This window comes from Rhinolophus sinicus, chromosome 1 (assembly GCF_057876585.1).
Source record: "Rhinolophus sinicus isolate RSI-liver-muscle chromosome 1, RSI-T2T, whole genome shotgun sequence".
NCBI classification, from domain to species: domain Eukaryota; kingdom Metazoa; phylum Chordata; class Mammalia; order Chiroptera; family Rhinolophidae; genus Rhinolophus; species Rhinolophus sinicus.
This window is the reverse complement of record NC_142501.1, coordinates 55,470,316-55,494,353: the sequence shown is the minus strand read 5'-3', so window position 1 is coordinate 55,494,353 and position 24,038 is coordinate 55,470,316. Positions and strand designations below refer to the sequence as shown.

Genomic DNA, 24,038 nt, shown 5'->3' with positions numbered 1-24,038 from the left:
AAGTGGAATTAATCAGAGACATTTTGTGAAAGAGCTAAATTTGAGGCAAGGTTTTCAAGTTGGAGAGGTTATTACAAATGAGTGGAAAGGCCTATGTCAGGTCTCCAGGAGTGATGAGAGAAATTGATACGGGACCGGTCCCAAGGAGAGAAAGTGTTTTCCTGTTATTCTTTGCATGCTGTTCTGGAGTTCTCATCTCGTTGCACATGACTTTACTTCTCCTATCTAGGCTGGCAATTCTTGTATCAAGTAGGACCTGATGTCGCACATGTATTTCAACCCCTAATTGAGCACTTAACTGGGCTGTCTTTCTGTCATTCAAATCTTCATGTTGATGACCGAACTTATTTCTTTGTCCCCTAACTCAACTCCTTACCAGTGATATCAGTATTCTCAAAATCTTGAGTTGTTTTACTCTTTCTTCAAATTTTCTCTGTTCTGTTCCATCCAGCTCTTCCTCCACTCTCCGCATTATGCTTGGATTTCTCCATAGTCTCCTAGCTAGTCTCTCATTATATGTATGTATATTATGTATATTACTTTAGCTATCTGTGTATATTAGTTTTATTTCCTCAAATAGAAAACATTCTCTTATTCTCTAGAGCAAGAACCATGTCTTATGTTTGGGCAAAATTCTATACTCCTGTTTCTTCTTCTCCTCTACATTTATGCACAAGGGTATGCATGTAACACCAAAACATATAGAAAGTATTGAGTGAACACTTGTTCATTGCTTCAGAATCATCTGAGCAGGCTAAGGGTTTTCTTACACATTTTCAGGCTGTTTGGCTGTTTGTTCAGGAATGGGAGAAGTTTGTCTGAGCCTCAGATCAGAGATCCAAAGGCCCTCTTCTGCCATAGCCTTGCCCTTAGCTGCCCCATCCTGTTTCACTTGAGTTGTAAATTTTTGTGTGCCCTTGCTGAAATTCTCTCTAAGCATAAAGGATATTACTTCCACTCACCCAGGGATGGAGGGAAAGTGGCTTTATCGTTGGCCAACCAAAGCTGCCAGAGAAGCTTTTAAAACTATTTTGGGAGGTAGTGGTAACTTTTCCAAACACTCTGATTCAGAAGAGGTTTTGTTTAAATTAAAAAAAAAAAAAATTATGTTGTTTACATGGAAAATCCCACTGGACTATTCCCAATTGATCATGCTAGAAGGAGCGATTTTAACTTCAGGTCTCCTTAAATATTATTTAAACGGTTCTGTTTCTGTCATTCAGTCTAGTGTTTGGGATGTATGAGATGAATCCGTGAGGTGATGACCATTTCAAGTGAAAACCATCACAATAGAGTTCGGATCAGGGAACAAGATTCAAGTGACCTAAGAGAAAAAGTAGAAAAGGAGAATGGGAAGAGAGAAGTTCAAATCTAAAATTGAAGTTGCTTGAAAAGTTCCCATGGGTTACTGAGAGCCTTCCTCTTCCCAATGGCAGAGGCACTCTGTTGAGGAAAGATTTGTGGAGCCCCTGAGAGGATATTTTGGCTAGGAAATCTAAATCCAAATATCCTGGTTTCCGGAATTTGCTCTGGGCCCAGGTCTCTGTGAAATGAGCTCTATTGTTTGCAGTTTCCTTTTCTAGCTCATGATCTTGCTGTCTTGTTCCCCAGCCCCTAGATTTGCCTGGAATGCCTTCAGAAGGTAACAGACCCTTACCTCAGTGGCCACAGAAAGACAAGGCACCATTTCTAATTTGGTAGCTTTAGCAAGCAAACTCAACCATCTGATCCTCAATTTCTTCTCATCAGATTTTAACGTCCATCTGCTTATACCTGCTCACTTCAGACCTAGCAGGGAGTAAGTTTAAAGAGAAAATGTCGCTTAACTGTATTTGATTTTCAAATCTGGAGGTTTCACAAACTCCTCCTGGGTGGGTGGTTTTGTTTTGTTTGGGGGTGAGGGAGGTGAAACCAGCCTCTGGGAGAAAGATGGTTACATGGATAGTCACACAACAAAACATTGTTCTGTCTTCCCTCTGCTGGCCTTGAGGCAACACAGCACAGACACCCTCTGGTGGCCTAGCACCAGCCTTCACTACAAGAGCTCCATAAAAGCAGATTTGCCCTGTCAGAGACTCTCTCCAAATAGAAGAATAAAAAGATGTTCTCTGTGTACGCTAAATTTTAATTTCAGGTCAAAACTAAAATAGAATTTCCTTTTCTTTTCATGTCTACAGATCAAACTCCTACTCCAACTAGATTCTTAAAGAACTGTGAGGAGGTGGGGCTCTTCAATGAACTAGCTAGCTCCTTTGAACATGAATTCAAGAAAGCTACAGATGAGGATGAAAAAAAGGTAAGAGGCTGGAATTTTGATGAAAAACTGACGATGCCCAGGTCTATTCTATTCTCATTGTGCCCCGGGATAATTTGCTTAATTGGTAATGCCCACTAGCCCTAGTCAGCCATCCTAGTCTTTAGGGGTCCAGATGATGGAGCAGCACTAGTCTACCCTCACTGAAAATCAGTCTTCTTGCACTTCCAGTAGAGCATTAGTTCAGTAATCTGTTTAAGTTATTTGTCTTGAATATGTTGGAGATGTTAAAAGGTTACAAAGTACTCATATTTTGTTATATAACTTCCCCCCCCCCCCAATCCCACTCTTTTCTGAGCTCACTTCTCACCTGGGCTATTTTTATTCAATTAGCCAGTTAACAAACATTTACTGAATTTCGACTGTTCTTTGTTTCAGTGTATGTGGCTCTTACCTTCAAGTAGCTTTCTAGTAATATTCAAGACACTAAACTTAAAGAAGGGTGTTCATTGTGCCTTCCAAAGGAGATCAACCAGGATGGATGGTGAAAGAAATTATGTCACTTTGAGAATATTTAGCGAAATTGAGGAAGTTTTACTTGGAAAAGAGAAGATTTAATATGAACAAAAGTTCAGTCTTCAAATATTTGAAGACCTTTCATGTAAAAGAAGGGTTAAATTTATTCTGTCTGGCCCAGAGGTAGAAGTAGGACCAGCAGGTGGAAGTTATCATAAAGTGTGTTCAATTATATGTAGGCCACTTAGAATAGACATTGTAGAGAGCATTAAAATGTTGGAATCCCTCCTAATCCTGAGGTGTTGTGGTTCTGATTCTAGCCTTTATAGTTCAGATCCCTAGAGAATCCTTTAGTTTGGAAGACCAGAGGAAATAGTTCAAGAAGCAGTCAAAGAAAATAGTTCCCATGGTATAAGGAGTTTTGATGACAAAGAAAACTGGAAAGGTCAAAGTTTACTTTAGAATTAGAATTCTAGGACCGCATGCACGGTGGCTCAGGTGGTTGGTGCTCCATGTTCCTAACACTGAGGTCGCCAGTTCGATTCCCACATGGGACCATGAGCTGCTCCCTCTACAGCTAAAATTGTGAACAATAGCTCTCCCTGGAGCTGGGCTGCTGTGAGGTTGGTGTGAGCTGCCGTGGGCTGCGACTGACCGACGACCAGTGACCAACTGCCTCAGCCAGGAGGAGCGCAAGGCTAATCATAACAGCATTGGCCACGGAGCTGTGTCCTACACAACTAGACTGAGAAACAACGGCTTGAACCGGAGTGGGGGGGAGGCGGAAAAAAAGGGGGGGGGAAGAATTAGAATTCTAGGATATTAGTCACTATTTAAAATCAGGTGTGTGTTGCATAATAATTCAGAAAAATTCCAATATATCTCTTAAAATATATACATTAACACATGTACTTCCCGTAATTGCATGGTGCAGTGAGGCATGGAATTCCATCAGAATATAGAAAAGCCAGGATGTAAGAAAAAAATATCCACAGGAGTTCTTTCATTCTCAGAGGAACACAGCAGGTAAATCAAGAGAGTTGTGCATGATTTTTTCCATTCAACTTAAATTTTAAGAGTGCAAGATAAAGTCTCCTTATCACTGGAGATCTTTCCAAATGCTCTAGCTTTCAGGGAGCTTCTTTTCATGTTATGTCCCTCCAAGTGAAAAAGCGGGCCAACTTAGTGGTATATATTTGTAGTTCTACTTTCAAAAGGCAGAACTAACCACAGTCTTCTCTTCATGCTTTTTCTTTGGAGACCCAGGTCTCTTATCTCTCAGTTGCTTCAACCTGTATAGTACAATTTCATTTTACAGCTTCCCTACCACATCCCTCCTGTCATTTCTTCCTCCCCCAAAACAAAGAAATCAGTCAAATTGTTTTCACCAGGATGTGAAGTATTTTGAACCAAATTCATTATAGGTAAATTTTTAAAAATTAGCCTCCCTTTGAAAGCTTCCGGTCTTTTCCACTGCAGTTTTAGCTCAGTTGACACTTCTGGGAGGCCATTCATACTGTGTTTCCCCAAAAATAAGCCCTAACCGGAAAATAAGCCCTATGGTAGCATGATTTTTCAGGATGACATTCCCTGAACACAAGCCCTAATGTGTCTTTTGGAGCAAAAATTAATATAAGATCCGGTCTTATTTTTGGGGGAACACGAAGTTGGTCAGGCCTTTACTCATTGGGTATCTCTCGATATTTCTTCCTGCATACACGGTGGGGGGGGGGGGGGGGGTCTTCACCTCACCTTGACAGGAAGCACAGACTCTGTGGAAGACTGCCTCCAGGAGTGTTTTATGAGCCCAAAACTTTCCTGAACCACAGCTTTTGTAGGAGGTGCCTCGAGGGGACTTTAAACTTGTGGTTGTATTTATGGAGAGGCCTCTCCTTCCCACCACCGTCTGACTTCAGGGATCCCAGAATTAGCTCAATGGGCCTGACATTTTAGCAATGTAGAGAAAATGAGGGCAGAAATGAAGACATCTTTGCTGTTGCTTACCACCATCAGATTGGAGAAAAGGAACCATTACCACCTTCTCTAATATGGTAGACACCAGATTATCTTCAGTTTGCCCAACTACCAAGAAGGTTTTTAGGGATTAAGGTAGCAAGGGAAAAGTTAGAAACAAGCTCCTCTTTCACCAAGAAGCCTAGGATATGAAAAGAATAGAACAAAGGATCTACTTTATCACTGAACTGCAATGCCAGCCCCTCCCCCCCTCATGGTGCAGTGTCAGGGCCCTCATCTCAGATAGTTTATTGTTCCCTGCAAAGCCATTTATGGCTCCACAGTTCTGTGAGGTGATTGCACCACTACTGGAAAAGTACTCTTTTCTTTCTGGTTTTCTCCAGTCCTGCTCTTAGGACCAAGTTCTAATTTCTTTCACTAATCAAGTAATCAGCCTTTCCTTTCTTTGTTACCTTAAAACCGTATCTTCCTAATTCCTAGCCTGTAGCACCAGATTTTGGGGTGAGATCACCATCGAGCATTGGGAGTTCCCTGGAAAAGATCTTTCTTATCTTGTTTGCCGTACTTTAATAGCCGATTTGTCTTTATGTGCTATTGGTAATTGGGTAATCTAGTCATTCTGGTTGGCAAAAAAGTGTTGGCCACAGCTCTCCAGTGGCCAACAGAGCTGGTTGGGAAAAGGCAGGCACTGAATTCAGTAATCATTTTATTTTGCTGAAAAATAATAGCATAATAGTTGCATGGATTTAAATGACATCTTTTTTCCCCCTTTCAGGGTCTTTATAAGCGTTCTAACAATTTTTTTCCTTTGAGAATCTTTGTACGTATTCATCCATGATGAAGCAGGTGTTATCTCCATTTTATAGTTAAAATGACTTGGCCAGAGTTCTACGTAAAACCTAGGCTCCACGTTTCTTTGACTTGCGGTTTGGTGTTCTGAATAAGTGCTGAACTTCTTAGTAAGAAGTATATTCCCTCATCTTTTAACTGGAAAGCTACAGATTCATCCTGAAGGGCATCATGGGGTTAAAGTATGCTCATTACTCTCTTGAACAGGCTGCTGCCGGGCCCCTCGACATGTCTCTGCCTTCCACACCAGACATCAAAATCAAAGAAGAGGAGCCATTGGAGGTAGACTCATCCCCACCTGACAGCCCTGCCTCCAGCCCCTGCTCCCCGCCACTCAAGGACAAGGTAAAATGCTCTACCGAGAGTCACCCACATGTTCATTAATAGATTACATTTTGATTCATTAGTTTCATAAATAGTGTGTGATACAGGAGGATTTTTTATTTTTAAATAAATGTTGTGTAGAAGATTTATGTGAATTATACCTATTCTCTATTCAACCAGCAATTCCACTTCTAAGTCTATGTGGAAATGAAATTAGTGTGTATGTCCACCAAAAGAAGTATATGAGAATATATTGTATTGATAATAATAAAAAAACTGGAAGTAGTCCATCAACAAGAAAATGAATAAACAAATTGTGGTATATTTCTAAAATGGAATACTACATGGCATTTAAAACGAATGAACTAATGATACACAGCAATGTGGATGAATCTCAAATATGTTATATTGAACAACAGAATTCAGACACAAAAGTACATTCTATATAATTCCGTTTACATCAGGTTCAAGAAGAGGCAAAATTATTTGATGATGATAGAACTCAGAATAATGTTTACCTCTTGTGAGGAAAGGTATGGATTAGGAAGGGATACGGGTGCTGGAAATGGTCTCTGTCTTGATTTTACATATGGAAAAAGTCATTTATTTGTGTCCTTTAGATTAATTGCACTTTACTATATGTATGTTGTACTTCAATTAATAAGTGAAAAAAATCACATAATTTATAAACTGGACATTAAACAATTTAGGGGAAAAAAAGGTCTTCCCAGAGGGACATCTTCTAGTTAACTTAAAGGGAATATCTACCAGGATTCTGAATATTATTTTTTTGAAGGAAACTTTTTACAAAATAGTATTTTTTATAAATTTATTGAAATACAACACATGTACAGAAAAGTACATAAATTGTAAGTATACAGCTCACTGAGTTTTCACAAAGTTTATAGTCTGTGTAACCAGCACCCAGATATTATCAGAACCTCAGAAGCCCCCTCATGCCTCCTTCCAGTCTCTCTGCTGCTCTGCCAGTAGTTATTAATTTTAATATCCATTTTGGATAGAGCATCTACACCTCATTTTACCCTTCTCCAAATTTTACTTCCCAAGACATTACAACATTCCCCCCTCTTTCTCCTTTTCATCAGCAACCATGTCCTACCGTGTTTCCCTGAAAATAAGACCTAGCCGGACAGTCAGCTCTAATGGGTCTTTTTACTCCAAAAGACCCATTAGAGCTGATTGTCCGGCTAGGTCTTATTTTCGGGGAAACACATTAAAGGCCATCTGGAGATGTTTTCAAGGCCAGGGTGGCCACTGACAATCTAAGATCCTAACAAGTTAACAGTGGAAAGCAGTTTGTTTTATTACAATATGATCATTATTTAAACCTCTATAGCCCTTTTTGAAAGGGGTCTGTAGGAGATAATGGGTTGCCTATCGCCAGTATTAGACCTGCCTTTTCCCATTAGAGATCAGAGGACACTCAGGCCTCAAGTTTAGAATGACATTATCTAGATTGTGAAAAATTATAGCAGTCCTTAGAATTTGTATGATACTGCAGTGCTTCTGCAAAGATTTCAAGTGAGTTTTCAACTGTCATTCATATAGCCATTATCCCTGAAAGGGAGATCGCAAAAAGTCTTAACTCAGCATTCCTACTGAATGGGTGAATGAGGTATAGTCCATAACCATGGAGTGACATGAGTCCATGGAGTGACATGAGTCCATGGAGTGACGCTAGTGCTCTTTCCAATAAATTTGTAGTAGATTCTACCAGCTACGTATTTCCCTATAAGCAGCCGCTTACAGCATTCTGTGATTTGTTGGTCTCTTCTCCCCAGGAGGTTGCCCCAAAGCCTGTTGTGATCTCTACCCCGACACCTACCATCGTGCGTCCTGGCTCTCTGCCTCTCCATTTGGGCTATGATCCACTTCACCCAACTCTTCCCTCCCCAACTTCTGTCATCACACAGGCTCCACCATCCAACAGGCAACTGGGGTAAGTAAAGAGAGCGGGGAAAAATAGTGAAGCCTGAATCTTTTTCCACTTTGTGAAATTATTTGATGAAACAAGGACTGTTTTTGAATACTCAAGAAAAATGAGTCACTGAGATTGTCTCTCAAAATAAATTTTCCGTGGATAAACAGAATCTCCTTTACTTTTTGAGTAGAGAAGCAAGTATTTATTTCAGGGTAATACTTCCTTAATTTGGAGGCTTAATATTTCTTCGATCTAAAAGAAGAATCCTTGAAACCGGAATTTCACCGTAATGATGGAGGCTGCATAGGAAACTATATTTAGTTCTTGATCTCAATCTGTAGAAGTTTATTGGGGTGCTACTGATTGAGGGGATGAAACCCATTAAGTCATCTTTTTTGAATGCTTCCCTCAGTCTCAGGATTCTTAGTCTTTGTTACCCCTCATTTTGTTTGTCTATTTGTCTTCACTCCTGGCATGGCCCGTACACATTTCCTAACGAGATGACTTGAGATCCTGTCCCCAGGTACCCACAAGTTAAGAGGTTATTTTCAGGATTCAGCCTCTTGTAGCTTATTGTTCTCTGGACCCACTAGGAGAAATACAAAGGGACATCTTTTGTGGGCCGGGTAGAGCAAAATGTGGAAAGGAGCAAGAGAAATTTATTCATATTTGGCTATCATATGACATAATTCAGCTTTGCAAAATGACAACTTTGGTCCAAGTCTCCCTTGCCTAAGGCAAAATGGAAATTATACATGGCAGTGGTAGGGATGTTTATTTAATTGTTAAAAACTCTTAATAGGATTAGCTTCCCACCCACTTGAGTTCAGTGGTGTTTGTTTAACTTGCACAATGTAAAGATCTTGCCATTTCTCTATCTGTAAGGTTAGGTAAGTAGCATTAAGGAATGCTCTTTCCACCTTCATGAGGGTGTCAAGATTTTACAATGCTGCCCTTTCACTTCCCTAACTAGAGAAGACTGGAAAATCTGCTGTATTATAGGAGGCAGATCCATAGGCAAAAGGGTCTGTATTGTGACATTTCACTTCATGTCTCTTCTAGGTCTCCCACGGGCTCCCTGCCTCTCGTCATGCATCTTGCTAATGGACAGACCATGCCTATGCTGCCAGGGCCTCCGGTCCAGATGCCTTCTGTTATATCGGTGAGCTCTGTAGTGGGGGCAGCCAAGCCAGCACCACACTAATCCCTCCCTTCCACCTGAATGCTCATAAACACACATGAGCCCCAGGGAAACATGGGCTGTGGTCTGTATTAGTTGAGCGTGGCAGCCTGGCCAATACTTCACTAACCTCTGCCAACCCAGCACTGTGGAACACTAGATAAAGACTCATCTGGACAATTGGCTCCTGCTCTAGGAATTGATCTTGCCAGCCTGCTGATTGGTTGATTTCACTTGGCACTTAGCACCTCCCAAATTGCCCACCGCTTTCCTCAATATACAGCCCCAGCCTTTCCCACAGAAATTGTCATAGCACTGAAGAATTAGATTCCCTATGCTGTGGTGTTCCACGGGGGGAGGTATTTCCCAGGCTGTCCCTGCACACCCTATGGGAAGGTCGCACAGAACGACCCTGACGTGCCAATCTCAAAGGCATTTCATTTTGGGAAGCTGTTGCCCACCAATAGTATTATGTTCCCTTCTGGTTCTTCCTTGTCTTGACCCAGCTGGCCAGGCCTGTGTCTATGGTGCCCAACATTCCTGGGATCCCTGGCCCACCAGTTAACAGCAGTGGTTCCATTTCTCCCTCTGGCCACCCAATGCCATCAGAAGCCAAGATGGTGAGTACATCTCAGCCTGGGGCAATAGTGGCCCTTCTGAAAGAAGCGGTTTTATCAGCCTAGGTTTCTCAAGCGAGCCAAACAAAGGAACTTTCTGGGACTTGCAAAGTTACAGACACCTTGTTGTGAGGTCTGTAGGAGACAAGACCCTGATTCCGGACTCCTGTCTCCTCTCTTCTACCTTTAAAGCCTGGTACATAGACCATGGCAGTGAAGAGGCAGCACAGATTGTTTGGAGTGGAACACTCGCTGTTTCAGTTCCAGGGTGACAGATGGAGGGTGGATGAGTGGGCAGAAGAGCTGGCCAAGAGGTGTATAGCTGCGTAACCAGCACCTGGCCCGGTTCCAGGAGAGAGCTTTCATCTGGACTCTATTGCTTCAGCAACCCCCCACCCTCCAACTGTGCCCAGGATGACAGCCAGGGAACAGAGTAGGCATTTTAGGGATCCAGGTGCACATTCTCTCTCCCTGTCATTTTCTTTTAATTCCTCTGTTAAGGGAAAATTGGTGTGGAAATTTTAGCTATCTGTAAGGTCAGTAATAAAATCTAAGCCCACTCTTCCACCCTTGACAGAATCACACTCTTGACAAGCTTTTGTTTTTTGTTTTTTTATTTTTTAAATCTTTCCCCACAGAGACTAAAAGCCACCCTAACCCACCAAGTCTCCTCCATCAATGGTGGTTGTGGAATGGTGGTGGGTACTGCCAGCACCATGGTGACGGCCCGTCCTGAGCAGAGCCAGATCCTCATCCAGCACCCTGACGCCCCGTCCCCTGCCCAGCCACAGGTCAGTGGGGTGGGCCCTTGGATGGGGGAACCAGCTGTGTCACCCTTACTCTTTATGTCCTATGTTTTTCAAGGAGCAGAAAAGTTAAAGAATGGATTTCAGCTTTCTGGGCATCTTCCTGAGCTTTGGTTCTTGTTGACAATTTGACTGTAGCAAAATGCGCTATTCTTTATCCACCATTGTGTTATATTTACATGCAAATAGACTGGATAATGCAGAACTGTCACAGAGGAGGTCTCAATTTGGGTGTTTTTTTTTTATCTATATGCAATTACTGTATCTACAGAACCCTCTAAAATGTGACAAAACCTCACTGCTTTGTGCACCCAAGGAGGCTCCCCTTGTCTCTTTCCATCTATTAAATCTTACAACAACAGAAAAACCTTAATCAGTTTAATCCCTTTTTATCATGGAGAAATTAGATGCCCAATTCTTTTCTCAAGGAGGCCTCTGGTAAATTTCTTTGAAAACTGAATAGGCCTCAGTTCTTGTATTGTCTGTGCTGGACAGGTGACAACAGCCTAAGATCGGTTTCTAGAGTTGCATTCTTTGCCCAGCCTCTTTTACTGATGTCACCATGTGCTTCATCAGTTACCAGCACATGTCCTAACATTTAATGGCCATAGGCTGCCTTAAAGCTTGACCAACAACAAAGCCTTCATTTGAGTTTTCTTGTTGGAAGCTAAGCCTTCCCACCCTGTGGGACCCCTTCTAATGCCAGTCCCTCGAGATGGTAAAGCAGTACCAGTTGTGCTGCTTTGCCTGTTGAGGAAATGACATGACTTCCTTTTCAGTCCCCGCTGATTCCTTTTCTCCTCATTCTTCCCTTCTGTCTCTCAGCCTGTTCTTTCACCTCCATTCTAATCTTCATGAGTTACTGAGTTGCCTATGAGAGAATTGGAATCTATCATTTCCTTTTCCCCACCCTCCTACTGCACCAACCTTTACATGTGCTTCAGTGAGCTCAGGACAAAGAGGAAATTTAAAATGTTAAGAGAATTTGTGTAAACCTCCCTTACTATAGTGAGAAGCAATGACCCAATGCCTTTAACTCATTAAATTAAATTTAAAATTTCCTCCCCCATTTTTCTTTTGGGAGAGATAATATTAGTTTGAATAAATAAAATTATCTCTTGATTATTTATATAAATGGAGAACATGATTCAGTGTGGTCTGAAGGGAAGTTTAAGATTCTATTTTTTATAAGCTCATGCTTATTCTCATGCAACCGATAGGAGCTCAGGCATTTGGGAACTACCAATATAGATGTTCCCTAAAAGCAACAGATCCAGGACAAATTTATTTTTGGCGTTATTTTACATTATATAGTGTCTTTTATACACATGGGTTACCTTCCTGCACTTTAATTTTTGCTATTATTATAAAATTGGTCTGCCTTTTTGAACATATATGAGGTAACATAAAGGGAAGACGACCCAAAAGAGCCTTAGTGACAAGGGACACTAAAGTTTAAAGACAAAGACAGTCCTCTATCACCAATTTTATAAAGGGATTAAAAATGCTTTTCTGTTTAAAAACAGAATAGAACAAACAAGATGAGGGAGGGGTTGCTGAGGACGATTAATAACTGATTATAAGTAAAAAGAATATGCTAATCCTTATCTCTCCATATTAGCTTATCTCACTGGTAGTAAAATATTTTCTGAAACTTATTGTAGCACCCAGTTGTTTGTATATATTGCTTGCCCAAATCAGTGATTCTTGAACTTTTTTATTCCACAGTCTCACTTAAAGTTCCCAACACCCTTCTTTACAATTTCTCTGTCTACAAGATTCCCTATTGCTGTTAAGAAACAAAAAGTGATCCTACTTTCATTTTGTCTCAGAAGTGATCAGTTTCCAATTGAACTGTGGTTTGTCTAAGTATGGGACTGAGAAGACTGGGAGGAAATGGGAGGCAGAATGAGGAACTACCACAAAATGAGAAGCTAAGTCTCATAGTGATGAGACTTGCTGTGGTTACAGAGACTGGTACATCATTTTACCAGGTCTTTACCAGATCTTACTAATATACCTAACATCAGGTTATATTTGGAATGGATTGCTGTTCCTTTCACATAACTCCTCTTTCTTCCTGGACTGCAGGTCTCACCGGCCCAGCCCACCCCTAGCACAGGAGGGCGCCGGCGACGCACAGTGGATGAAGATCCGGACGAGCGGAGGCAGCGCTTCCTGGAGCGCAACCGGGCTGCAGCCTCTCGCTGCCGTCAAAAGCGGAAGTTATGGGTGTCCTCCTTAGAGAAGAAGGCAGAGGAACTCACTTCTCAGAACATTCAGCTGAGTGTGAGTGGGTCCTGGATGACTGTTGGGATTGTTGAATCTGGAAAGTGGAAATGAATCAGAAAAAAGTGGGACAACTTAGTAGAAGATGGTAATTCTTTAAGTTGGGACAGATCCAGAAGACATTCCAGGAAGAAGGCAGAAAGAATCCCTTGACAGAGTTGAAATCTCTTACCCAGGGATTGGAAAAGACCATCTACTCCAAAATCTGCTACTAGAATGAGTCATCGATAGACCCATTTGGATGAAGAGAATTAGATTAAGCACCCTAGGCTGCTCTTTTAAGTCAGAGTAAACTCGGGCAGGGGTCATGGGACCCCCAAAGGGAAGTGTCTTTGCCCCAGATAATGTAGCTTAATGTAAGAAAGAAAAAGCCACACAGCACAAATAGAACAATTATTATCCTTATGTTTTCTTGAATATTATTTTCCCTTCTGATTATTTATGAAAATCTTTCACTACAAAGGTAATATGTAAATATGTTTATATATATAACATATGTGTAATATACACATATATACACACACACAGAGATGTAGAATAAAAAACAAAGTCCCTCTTCAGTATGCCTGTCCCAGACTCATTCTCTTCCCTGTAGGTAAGTTTGTTGTGCGCCTGCCAGACAAGTATGTATTTATAAATGTTATTTTCATTTGTAAGTAGAGTCAGGGAGGGACTGTGTGCTTGTTTTAACATAACGAGGTTAACAGTCTCTCCTGGAGAGCTAATCATGTACATAGAAGAGCTACCTCATTTTTTTAATAGCTGTATATTTGTACATTCTATAGTGTGGTTATATTGTAAGGTATGGATATGTATAATGTTTCTAATTTTTTTGTTAGAACAGCAATGCTGAAGTAAACATTGTATGCACTTGAGTAGATCGTTCTGTTAAATAGATTCCTGGAAGCAGTCTTTCTTAGAGGACATAACGCATTATTAATTTTGGTATAATCATATTTATCCTAAATAGGAGTAATTTTTCTATTGTAGATTCCTACTTTATACTGTAAGCAGCTCCTGTCATTGAATTAATGATTTTACTGATCCTGGGCTGTCTGAAACCTTGCTGGATCAGAAGTCTTCCCAGATTTGGGAGAGGAAATCCAGGCAGCATTCTGTCCTCACTTTGAGGGATAGTCACTGGGGGTTTAAGAGTGGAGGATGAATTTTCTTAATACTCTTTTCTTCCCTCCCTCCTCAGAATGAAGTCACGTTACTACGCAATGAAGTGGCCCAGTTGAAACAGCTGCTGTTAGCTCATAAAGACTGCCCCGTCACTGCACTACAGAAAAAGACCCAAGGCTATTTAGGTGAGTGGCTCACAACCCAAGCAAGGTCAGTCATTAGTTAACTGCATGTACTGGGTGTCTCAGCTGCTTATAATTTCATAACTCCATGCTGAATGTTCTGGAGGGCTCCAAACTGATAAGTGAGCAGCCTTTGTGGAGCAACCAGCCCTAAAAAAATTTTTTTTGAGAATATAAAGTTATGCTAATTGTCACAGTTGGAGATAAAGGGTGGCAGTATTTATTGGGTGCCTTCTTCGTGTTAGGCACTCTGCCATCTTCCCAATTTTCTTACAAAATAGATATTTATCTCCATTTATACACCAGAAAACTGCATTCAGATTAGTGACTTACCTGAAGTTACACAGCTGGTGAAGCAGCAGAGCCAAGATTCACATTCAGGTCTTTCTTATTCCAAAGACACCGCCTTGGCCTCGAGAGAATATAAACAGCAGGTGATACATTAGGGTTTATTAAGAATTGGGATTTGGGGGCGGTGTGTTTTACCTTTCTAATGATGGGCTGATGTTGGTTTCCGTTTGTAATCTATGAGCACACATAATATAGTACCGGGAAGAGATAGTCACAGTTGTGCTCTGGCAGGCACAATCCTGAAATTAAAATTATTGTGAATAATTTGCTTCTGGATGGTAAAAGTCAATAAATCAAATTTCCCATACAAATTAAATAAATTCATAGAAATACTAGCTATCGAATTATGATATATTGTAATATTTTTCCACTGTCTATCATTTCACCGATGTGTTCCCATAGAAAAAGAGTAACCACATCACCAATTTTAAACATCTCTATTTGAATTTTAATATGTTCATTCATTTATTAAGCTGTTCTGTGCCAGGGACTATTTTATGTGCTGAGGATATAATAGGGAACCAAATAGATTAAATTCCGTGCCCTGGAGGGGCTTATACCGTTTCCCCGAAAATATGACCTAGCCGGACAATCAGCTCTAATGCATCTTTTGGAGCAAAAATTAATGTAAGACCCAGTCTTATAGTAAAATAAGACCAGGTATTATATTATTATTATATTATATTATCAGGTCTTATAGTAAAATAAGACCGGGTCTTATATTAATTTTTGCTCCAAAAGACCGGCTAGGTCTTATTTTCAGGGAAACACAGTATTTAATAAGTGAAACAGACAGTAAATGAGATAAATAAGTGGAGATATATGGTATGTTAAATAGATGACTAAATGCTTGGAAGAAAAAAATAACACAGGGAAGAGAAATAGGAAATGTTGGCAACAGGGTTGAAAGTTCAGATGAGGTGGCTTTTGAATAAATACCTTAAGGAAGTGAGGGGGCTAGCCATTCATTTATGTGGGAGAAAAATACTACAAGCAGGAGGAAGGGCGAATGCAAAGACCCAAAGTGGGAGCGTGCCTGGCACATTCTAGGAACATCAAGGAGGCCGGCATAGCTGGCCTGGGGAGAATGGGACAGTGGTTGGAGATGAGGTAAGGAAGGTAAAGGGCGTGTCTCTGTGTGGGACCTCATCTGTCACAGTGAGGACCTCAGCTTTGACTCTACATTGACCAGTAGACAGTTTTCAGCAAAGCTGTGACATGACTGATGAGACTTCTGTTTGAACAGGATCGCTCTGTTGGAGAGTACAGGAATGCACAGGCAGAGAAGCAGGCAGTCCACTTAGGAGGCTATTGCAGTCATATGTGCAAGAGACGATGCAGCCTGGGGCCAGGATGGTGGTAGTGAAAGTGGTGAAAAGGGGCTGAATTCAGGATATTTTGAAGTTAGAGTGACAGGGTTTCATGATGGGCCATGTGGGGCAGTATGCGAGAAAAAGAATCAGAAATTACACCAACGTTTTTGGCCTGAGCAACTACAAGAATGGATTTGCCATTAATTGAGAGAGGGGAAAGCGGAGGAAGAAATGGACTGGGAGGTATATTTGGTGCTAAGTTTTGGATGATCTGAGTTTAAGAAGCCTATTAGGCTTGCAGATGGGGTCAAGCAGTCAGCCAGCAGACAGCTGGTTATATGGGTCTGCAGTTCGGAAGGAAGGCTAGGAGATCCAACTGTAGGAGTCAGCAGCATACAGTTCGTTTTTAAAGCCATGAAACAGGATGAAATGTATTGTCAAGGGAGAGAGCATAAACAGAAAAAGAGAAGTCCCAGGACGGAGCCCTGGGGTACTGCAGCATTTAGAGGTCAGAGAGATGGGAGGGAACTCACAAAGCAGAATGAGAATGAGCAGCCAAGAAGGTAGGAGGACAATCAGCTGAGTGTGATAACCAAGTGTAAACCAAGATAACGTGTTTCAAGATGTTTAGTGATCAACTATTTTAAATACTTTTCATGGGCTAAAGGAAGAAAAGGACTGAGTATTTATCAGTATAAAGTCTACAGTTTTCTACCCAGTCCCTACAGGAACTCTGACAATTTGTTACAGCAAAGATATATTTAGTTCTTGCTGTGTGGTGTAAACATTATAGTAGGTACTCAACAGAAGACAAATTAGACACTGTCCCTACCTCTCAGAGACTCATAGGATTGTGAGGAGATAAACCTGTCAACCGGTGAATAAGATAAGCATAGGTCCCAGTCAAAAAGCCCCTAGACTGGGAGCTTCCTGGAAAAAGGGCCCGTTTTATTCTTTATATACCCCAGTGCTTGGCACACAGGTGATGCTTAGGAAACAAACGAATGTGTATTCTGAAAGCACAAACAATTAAATAGTTAATTTCCTGAACACAACAAAGAAGGCTTCACAGAGGAGGTAATATTTGAACTCTAAAAGAAGACTTAGGCATTCATTAGGTTCAAAATATAACCAACTGTGGGAAGTTTGCCCTTATTCCACATCTGTTTCAGTAGTCTTCTGTTTAATAAAACTCCTTGACTGGTGAGCAACATGGAGTTATCTTTGTATGCAGCTCAGATATTTGTGTTTAGTAAAATGTTATTGTCACTTCAGGTAGAGTGGCGTAACTCCTAATTACTGTTTTAAATCATTAATGCCGAGCTAGTTGATAGTCAGGAGGGTCTAAGAGACCTCTTTGGGGTTTGTTGTGGTAAGTGAACCTTCGCCCAAAGACTGACCGTTCATGACGTCATTTGATTGTAGCTTGGTACTTACCAGGATTACCTGTGGTGCAACTGTGTGCTAAAGGAAGATAAAAAGAAGGGAATGATTCCGTTCCTGTGGGGATTAATCAGAGAGGATAGCTAAAAAGAAATCTATTTTAACACTTTGTAAGCGGGCATTTTCCTGCCAAATCACGTCGTAACGCGGGGCTTTTTTGACATTTTCTCGCCAAAATTAGACTTTCTGTAAAATATTCATATCTTTCGATCTATTTTATATTTTTCTATGCAACTTTCAGTGTTTTAGTTTAAAAAGAGGTCTCTATTTATTTACTTTGCAAAATTTTTGCCAGTTCCAGCTAGAGGCGATATGACGAGTTTACTCATTTCCCACAAACAATGTGTTAAATCACCACTTTGTAAACGGGCTTTAAAAACATTAATAAGAGGAAGAACATTCCAGTAGGGGTCATGAACTACATACAAAGACCTAAAAGCCAGACGGTATAATTAACATGTTGGGGATTCACTTTATTGGGAAAGATAGGTTAATTTGGACCTAATTCTTGCTTCACTTCTCACACCTCACTGTTTCCTAGCTCATTCAGGGCTTAGTAGTCAATAATCTGAGAAGTTTCTTCTCCAAAAAAAAAGATGGGCTTCCTTTCGCTTTGGTCTTCTTTAGAATTACAGCAAAAGTTCGTCCCTCCTGTTTCCCCATTCTGTTTTCTAACCACTCACTCTCTGCTCTTTGCCCTCCTTCCTCGGCAGAAAGCCCCAAGGAAAGCTCCGAGCCGACGGGTTCTCCAGCCCCCGTGATTCAGCACAGCTCAGCAACAGCACCTAGCAATGGCCTCAGTGTTCGCTCTGCAGCGGAAGCCGTGGCCACCTCAGTCCTCACTCAGATGGCCAGCCAAAGGACAGAACTGAGCATGCCCATACAGTCACATGTGATCATGACCCCACAGTCCCAGTCTGCGGGCAGATGATGCCTCCCCCGGTGGAGAGGTCCCCAGCCAGAGCTCGCCCGTCCGAGAGCCAAGAGAGATGTCATCTTATCCCCTCCCATCTGCTTTGGACATGGCAGCATGGGGGGAAAATTGTGTGTTGTGAGTAATGGACAGATGCGGGGCTTTTCTCTTCAGCCACATGGTTGTGTATGTTGATACCTGTACTAGGAGCCTCCCAACCCGAGCCACATAGATCATCCCCCAAGGGGGGTTTCTGATGTCCCCACAGCCAAAGGCCTTTCTACATGGTCCGAACAATCACCCCTGCCCATGCACGTGTACCTGTCTCTTTTAACACTAACTCTTGCACCTCTAGGTTTTGGGTTTCTCAGTTCCCTCTCTTCCCACTAAGCCGTGACTGTTCCCTTCTTGTTCCTCAGCAGCATGTGCCACTTCCTGCTCAGTAGAGGGAGCAAGAATTGATGGCATATCACCTGCTGACCCATCCCCAGCTCCCCCACCCCCCATGGACTCAGGACTTTGTCTCCCAGTAGCTGCTTATTTATCTCTTTTTCTCCTTCCAAAATCCTAGTCAAAACATTGCCTTACAGTGAATGTAAGGTTACCTTTGATGTGTGAAGTAGCAATATGTTCCAGCTCTTCCATAAACTTTAGTCCTTCTCCCTACCTTCCACCAGAAAAACCAAAACAACAAAAAAAGTAAAAAGAAACAAAACCCCAAGACTTCCAGTCCTTTTTCATCTATTTCCAGAGGGTACCTCATTTTGTCTCTTGAGTGTCCCCAGTCTAGTAGTGGGGTCTTTTCCGCCTCCTACTAAGCCTTGGCGACCTCATCTTGTGTGTGGCCTTATTAGGTATCGCTTGGTAGTGAAAAGGGAAAGAGCCTGGGATCTGACTGGCTGACTCCTCCCTTCCCCGTTCCATCCTTCAGTCTAACCCAAGGCAGGCGGAACAATGTAGTTTATAAACTCGTTCCATCAGGTTACTGGATTGATTCTTTTAAGTTTTGTAAGCGTTTACTGACCAAAGCATACATACTCCTTTTGGTCACCTGTCCACTCCTGCCTCTCCCTCTTCATTCCCATCTCCATCACTGCCCCTCTTTCTCCTCCATAACTAGTTCAGATGCAGCTCTCTGGAAGCTGTCACGTAGGGGACTCCTGTGTTCCCTCACTCTAACCCCTGTCTCTCAGCCTCACACATCTGTCTTTTCTGAGCTAGGGTTTTATATTCACAAGTGTCACACACCTTCTGTATCTACCTTCTCTTTCATCAGGCCCCTAGCCTAGCCACGAGGTCTCTCGTTCTGCAGCATTTCTTCAGCTTTTTTCTGCTCTCTGCCCCCTAGATGCAGTGCTTCTTCATAGTCCAAACCCCAGGACTCTGAGGCATCAGAGCACTTTTCTGAGTGGGTTTTCTTGAGTATAAGGTTCGATGGAGGCTGGAGAGGGAGAGGCGCAGCACTAATCTCAGCAGAAGAGCCCTGCTACGTGGGAAGGGTCTGGCCTACATGGGAAATTGGTGCCTATTGCTCTCGGCCATTCTTACTTTGAAGAGTCAGGTTACAGTGGGAGAAATTCATCCCTCTTGTCCCTCTTTCTTCCCCATGAAGACTTCTCATCTTCCTTTGGCTCTGAACTATGCAATTTCTAACAGGGCCATAGGAAGCAATCCAAAGCCAGGGACCTGTGGCTAGATGTGTCAGCTTTAATATCCCTTCAAGTATGAAACCCTTCCAATTGTCCCAGAGCCACCTTCTGCCATCTGCCGAAGCCAAGAATGTCCTTTTCTCCATCTCTCCCACCTCCATCTTAAACATACATACAGAATAACTCCCAGCTTCCTTTCTTATTATGTCTTCCAAAATCGGCTGTCATAGGGGAATAAGGAAATGTTCTAAGCTACGAGATTCCCGTCTTCTCAGAGTGATAAACTGGTAAGCCAGCCAGATAACATGTTCTACTGCATTTGTTTTTAATTTCCCCTCCTACTTTTCAGAGCCGGTGCTGAACAAGCCACACCTGGTGAAGAGAAAGGAGAGAAAACCTGGTTTTCTCATCCTCTGCCACCCGGGAGCCAGCAGGAACAGCCCCTGAGGTGACTCAGACTAGCAAATGGCCTGGCAGATGGTCAGGGTGCAGGTTACCACCTCCAGGGACGCCACTTGCCTTTAAAAATTCACAGCCATGACTTGTGCTCAGGACTTTTTCTTTAGACGGCTGCTCCCTGGGCTTTTCTCCTGCTTTAGTTTTATTTCATTTTTTATTATCTTGATTTCCCACTAGCAGCCTTGCCCTTAAGCTTGACTGAGTTTATGGCTCCTAAGGAGCCTTCATAAGACCCTTCACTGTTTTTCTTCCCCCTTCAGTCAAGTGTTTTTCAAGTTAAGAAGAATCAGCGGTCACTACACACATGCCCTGCCTAACTGCTTGCCTTGGAGGGGTTTGAGTCCTGCCAGTCTGTCCCGTGTAGGATGGCTGATTTATGCAGAAGGTCTTATTTAGCTTCTTAGCCCCCGGGTCGAATTCTCGAGTCCTTGTTTCATTTTCATCAGTGGGAAGTTAGTACTGGGGGCCTAATGAGGGACATTGGCAGAACCTTCATAGTAAAGCAGCAGTAACATGAGGAAAGGGCAGGACAGAACCCCACGTACAGCTTTTTAGTTGGTCCTCAGTGTCATTAAGAAGGCAGAACAACTGTTGACCCTGAAGCCTCTCTCATGGTCAAGGAGAGTACCACTCACCTTGTTATTGCTGCCAACTGTGTGGCCGCTATCCCTTGTTCTTTGCTTCCAGACTCATCTGGACCAGAACCAGACATCATGGAGGGTGTCACTTAGCCCTTTGTAAGGACCATGGCCTTTCTAGGGACTTAAGGGAAGACACTTTCTGAAAGGAGCTGGGAGTGTGGAATCTTGGGGCTTTTCCAAGTGAACACAGGACTCAGGCCTCTCACCTCACTCCAAAGACACAGCTGCTGGATACCCAAAGCCGTAGAGAACGGGGCCATGAGCACCAGGTCATCGGATCTGTGGACTCTCTGCCCCAGTCCCTTAAAAGAAAGCTTGCTGAGAGTTCAAAAGTCTGAGAAAACCTCCCCCACTACTAAGGGAGACTAGAAAGAGTAGGACTTCCTTTACTTTTTCTTCTAAATCTGGCTTCCTTCAGCCTCCACACCTCTGCTCAGCCCTAAGCACCAGACCATATACTCATGATGGTGGTAAAGAGATGACCTAACCGAACCTCACTTTGCTGCTTTCCCTCTGCCTATTGTTTTTGGCTCCTTTCCTAATTCACTGCCCTCCAGCACCGCGCATCCTGGTAGATGGGGTGTTTAATCATAACCATGCCGTCTACAGCCTGAATATTCCTCCTGTGGTTTCTGAGGCTCCCCTGCTCCACACTGAGAGGCTCCTTTAAAGGTGCTAGCCCTAAGACAGCTCCCCCACCCCCAAAAAAAGTTCTCCCTTTCTTTCATAACTTCCTTCCCATCCCGAAATCATTATTTTTCATTAATATTGTACATTGTATACACAGGAAGGAAATGTATTTTTTTTATTTCATAACCAGTCTGTTTAGAATCCAATCCTCCTAGCTGTATCACATATGCCTTTGTTGATATGCTCTTTCTGCTTTCTTTAGACTGTTGTTTGACGGGGCGGAGGGAGGAATAAGACAGGTCAGCCTCCCACGACCCTAAACATCCCCTCAGAGGACAGAACTTATTTCTCTGTTTCTGTTTACAACACACAGATGTGCACACAGACGTAAATCCCCGCCTCCCCCACCCCCCAGGGTGCTGACCCAGCAGGAATGAGCATCAGTCCCACCCTCTGTACCAGTTCACTCATTGCTCTTTGGGGTAAAATCCTACTCCAGAATGAGAAAAGGCTGGGGAGAGTAGGGAAGGTTAAGGCAGCTTATGTATGTCTTTTGTAGACGCAGTTTTTATTGTAGCTGCTGGTGGGGGGGGGGGGTTGTTTGTTTTTTACTGGTGGCTGGTAGCACAGATCTCTCACCGGCACTAGCTGCTGGTGAGTGACATTTTAGCTGTAAAACATGGCTACGAGCACTAGTTTCATTGACTCCCCTTGGGCAGTGGTTCTCAGAATGGGGTCCAGCACCAGCAGCAGCAGCATCTGGGAACTTGTTAGAAATGCACATTTGGGCCCCTCCCCTGACCTATTGAATCGGAAACTCGGAAACTCGGGATGGGCTCTGACAAGCACTCCAGTGATTCTAATGCACACTAAAGTTTAAGAACCATCACCTTAGGGGCAGCTGGGAAATTGCAGGCTGTCGAGGATATTTTAAGTACCATCCTCTGCCTTCGCACTAACATATTTTCCCATTTTCTCCAGCCCCTCCCTCTACTCCCATTAAAACAACCACCACATCATTCATCTCAAAATCTGGGTTTGTCTTGGTCCTACTTATCCCTACAACTTGTCCTGCATCTTTCTGGACAAGAGTCCCATATTCCCTTGCAGACTGGTCACTCCATGTTTTGTTACAGGAAGGACCAGCTAGAGTTTTAGCTGTGCTGTGTACACACACACACACACACACACACCTACCTTTCAGGCAGGGAGATGAGCCTCCAGCCCCAACAGTGGAGGCTGCAGCCTCCTGACATAGTATCTGTTGAAAAGAAAGCAGTGTGTATCTATGGTTATATCTCTGCTCATCTGTATATCTTTGACATGTAGCAAAACCCCTCCATCTCATGAAGGAACTCCATTGTGGTCTGGGTCGCCCCAGCCCCCAGCGGTAGCCTTTGACAGGTGGGAGGCTGCAGTGCTACTGGCTATTTTGTTACAAAAACATCTTCTCCTTTCCCCTCCATCTAAGTCAGCATGACCCCTGTGAGCAGGCTCACAAACTCTGGGATGGGGCTGAGGCAGAGGCTTCGCTCTATTCTCCCTAACCGTCCCTTCTGCCTTCCCCCTCGCCACTTAGCAGTTATCCCCCAGCCATGCCTTCTCCCTCTCCCTTGCCATGACATATATTGTGCCTTATTTATGCTGCAAATATAACATTAAACTATCAAGAGAACCACTGTTATGTCTGATGCTTCAGTCCTCTGATCTACGAGTCCCATTGTCCACTCTTTCTGGGAACTCATTGAGTTTTCATGTCTGTGATCTTCCCTACGCTCCCATCTCCTAGGACAGAAGGAGCCAGGATTCTTATCCCTCCTTTTTATGCAGTGAAGACATAGTGTAGAGGACGCGGGTGGTTTATATAAATTACATAACACAGGGACCAGGGCTCAGATGTGTGTACTGCCCTGGGGACAAGGCCCTCGGCATCATGGGAGCACTCACTGGAGGTCTTGTGTGCTTTGTGTGGATGGGACGGTGTTTGAAGGCAAGTGGCCTCTTACCTTTCAGTGTTTTGTTCCCAACCCCTCCCAACAATTTTTTTTTAAAAAAACAACATAAGCCCAACCCTCAGGAAGTTTCCAACATGACTGGGGAATGCACACAGACTGAAAGAGAAGCTTTCTCTGATTCTATGAGATCTATGGGTATGGGGGGGAAGTTGGTTAGAAGCAGGTAAGAGAGAGTTCCCAAGATACACAGGTAATGCTTAGGAACCGTATGGAGTAAGGAGGTGTGCGGCAGTCACAGTAATTTCTTGCATCTGTGTATTCCTTGATAATTACAAGTGAGGAGAGTGAGCCAGGCTGAAGGACTTGACCAGGAGATTGCAGGTTTCCCAGTAGGTGAGAAATGATCTAAGAAGCTGTTTGTGGCTGATGTTCGGTATAATTGACACAAATCGGGAGACTGAATCTCCCTAGGAGAGAGGGAAAGGCAGTGGTGGTCTTCATTGTGTTGTGGTCAGGAGCACATGGAGACCCAGAGAAGGGAAAGAAAGGAAGTTACTGGAAGCCAAATACTAAAGCCAAGATGAAGAGGTTTGAGACTTTGAAGGCAGGGCAGTTTCCCATGTCAG

General features: G+C 42.9%; 1 protein-coding gene across 5 annotated transcripts in view; it reads left to right on the top strand.

Annotated features, from left to right (window-relative positions):
* LOC109443728 (cyclic AMP-dependent transcription factor ATF-7) overlaps positions 1-18,797 on the top strand; it is a 72,948-nt gene extending 54,151 nt beyond the window's left edge. For all 5 annotated transcript variants that reach the window (XM_019724426.3, XM_074325612.2, XM_019724427.3 and 2 more), the window contains 9 exons: positions 2,178-2,296; positions 5,801-5,938; positions 7,720-7,877; positions 8,922-9,021; positions 9,546-9,659; positions 10,295-10,447; positions 12,554-12,751; positions 13,953-14,061; positions 17,879-18,797. In XM_019724426.3, coding sequence (XP_019579985.1) covers positions 2,178-2,296; positions 5,801-5,938; positions 7,720-7,877; positions 8,922-9,021; positions 9,546-9,659; positions 10,295-10,447; positions 12,554-12,751; positions 13,953-14,061; positions 17,879-18,096 — 1,307 coding nt within the window. In that variant the 3' untranslated portion in view covers positions 18,097-18,797. The remainder of the gene's footprint in view (positions 1-2,177; positions 2,297-5,800; positions 5,939-7,719; positions 7,878-8,921; positions 9,022-9,545; positions 9,660-10,294; positions 10,448-12,553; positions 12,752-13,952; positions 14,062-17,878) is intronic.
* Positions 18,798-24,038: the final 5,241 nt, after the last annotated feature.